The sequence below is a fragment of the Penaeus monodon genome, chromosome 29, assembly GCF_015228065.2.
Source record: "Penaeus monodon isolate SGIC_2016 chromosome 29, NSTDA_Pmon_1, whole genome shotgun sequence".
NCBI classification, from domain to species: Eukaryota; Metazoa; Arthropoda; class Malacostraca; order Decapoda; family Penaeidae; genus Penaeus; species Penaeus monodon.
In genome coordinates this window covers 2,619,742-2,621,285 of record NC_051414.1, presented here as the reverse complement: position 1 = coordinate 2,621,285, position 1,544 = coordinate 2,619,742, and the positions used below count along the sequence as shown (strand labels likewise).

General features: G+C 33.4%; 1 protein-coding gene across 1 annotated transcript in view; it reads right to left on the bottom strand.

Annotated features, from left to right (window-relative positions):
- The window catches only part of LOC119591902 (pescadillo-like), a gene marked incomplete in the record, with an annotated part of 9,266 nt that overhangs the window by 692 nt on the left and 7,030 nt on the right, over positions 1–1,544 (bottom strand). The window contains 3 exon segments of the mRNA XM_037940655.1: positions 1–16; positions 291–682; positions 1,342–1,451. Coding sequence (XP_037796583.1) covers positions 1–16; positions 291–682; positions 1,342–1,451 — 518 coding nt within the window.

Genomic DNA, 1,544 nt, shown 5'->3' with positions numbered 1-1,544 from the left:
GGTATCTCAAACTCTTCTGAAATGACAGAGAAACAGGAAATCAATATCTGTCAGTTATAACTTTCTTTATTCAAGCATTCCAACCAAAATCCCCCTTCTCCTACTTTATAAATTGATGTTATACTTAATTTTACTCTAGAACTAAAGTATACTTTGTGATATTGAGCAAGATGTGTAGATGTAATTGCAATAAAAGTAAACACAAATACAAGAAAAGTTTTTTTTGGAAAGTCTCCAGAAAGAAATAATCCATAATGAAAAGACTAAAAACAAAATTAATGACAACATACCATCTTCATCCTCTTTCTTTTCTCCGTCCATATCATCATTTCCTTTCTCGTCATCCTCGTCTTCTTCATAATCATCATCAAGTTCCTTGTAATAATCACTCTCATCATAATCCTTATACTGTTCAATAGGATCTTCATCACCTGACTCAACATCATCAAACCTATCAAGTTCTTCTTCTTCTGCAGATCTTACAAAGTTGCTTGCATCTTGAATTGGTTTCCCACTTCGAAGTGCATTAAGCCTCTGTTTCTCAGGTGGAATGTACCTGTCTTCACCTGTGTCGAAGGGTGAGACGTGAGCAGGGAGTGATGCACCTGGGAAATAGTCCTGAACTGGGAGGAGTGTCCTGGCATTGATGCTGTCATAGACCCACTGTGGCTGAATGTAGTACCTGCCATGAAAAATAAGGTGAAGTGGAATTAGAACAAAACTCCATGAAAATGACAGCTAACATTACAAGAATCAACAATATGACTACCATTCTCCTTTGTATATAATTTCATCTTGTTTAATAACCATACTACAATATAAAAAGGAAAACAAGCAAACAATAGTTATCAAGGTGTCGATTACTAGACCTAACTGACCTTACCTTCTTGATCTTTTGTAATTTTTCTTCTAATACTATCATCATTATTATCAACACTATCAAAAACAAAAAGTCTATTTTCCCCAAAGAAATAAGATAACAGGTGAGATCTGGCAGGTCATATAATTGATTCCATGGTGAGTCTTATAAATATAATCAGTGGATAGTGTATGTATACATGTACTCCTGATATCAACAAGTTAAAAAAGATAATGATTCCGAAAATCTGCAATAAAAAAAATTATGCAAATGATAGTCATAGTAACAGTGACATTATCAATCACCATCATCATGCTTTGCACTTCTTTCTACACTTTCATGGGTTATATTATAACATGAAAATATTAATTTTTAATCAAGTAAAGCTTACAAACTGTACGATTAGAATAGAAATGTACTCTACTAAAACAAACACATTTTGTTTATACATCTTCATGCTAAGGTAATTCCCATCCACTTACCTAGACAAGTGTTTCTTGTTAACTTTTGGTCGATCTACAATCTGATGGGTGACAATCTGATCATCCTCTTGGTAAGTTGAACCACAATTAAAAGTTTTATCCCAAGAGACCTGCCAAGAAAAGATTTCCAAGTTAAAGAGCACTGTAGATATAGAATTATGAAATCAATCAAAACATGGCTTTGGAATGCATAAATAAATTGG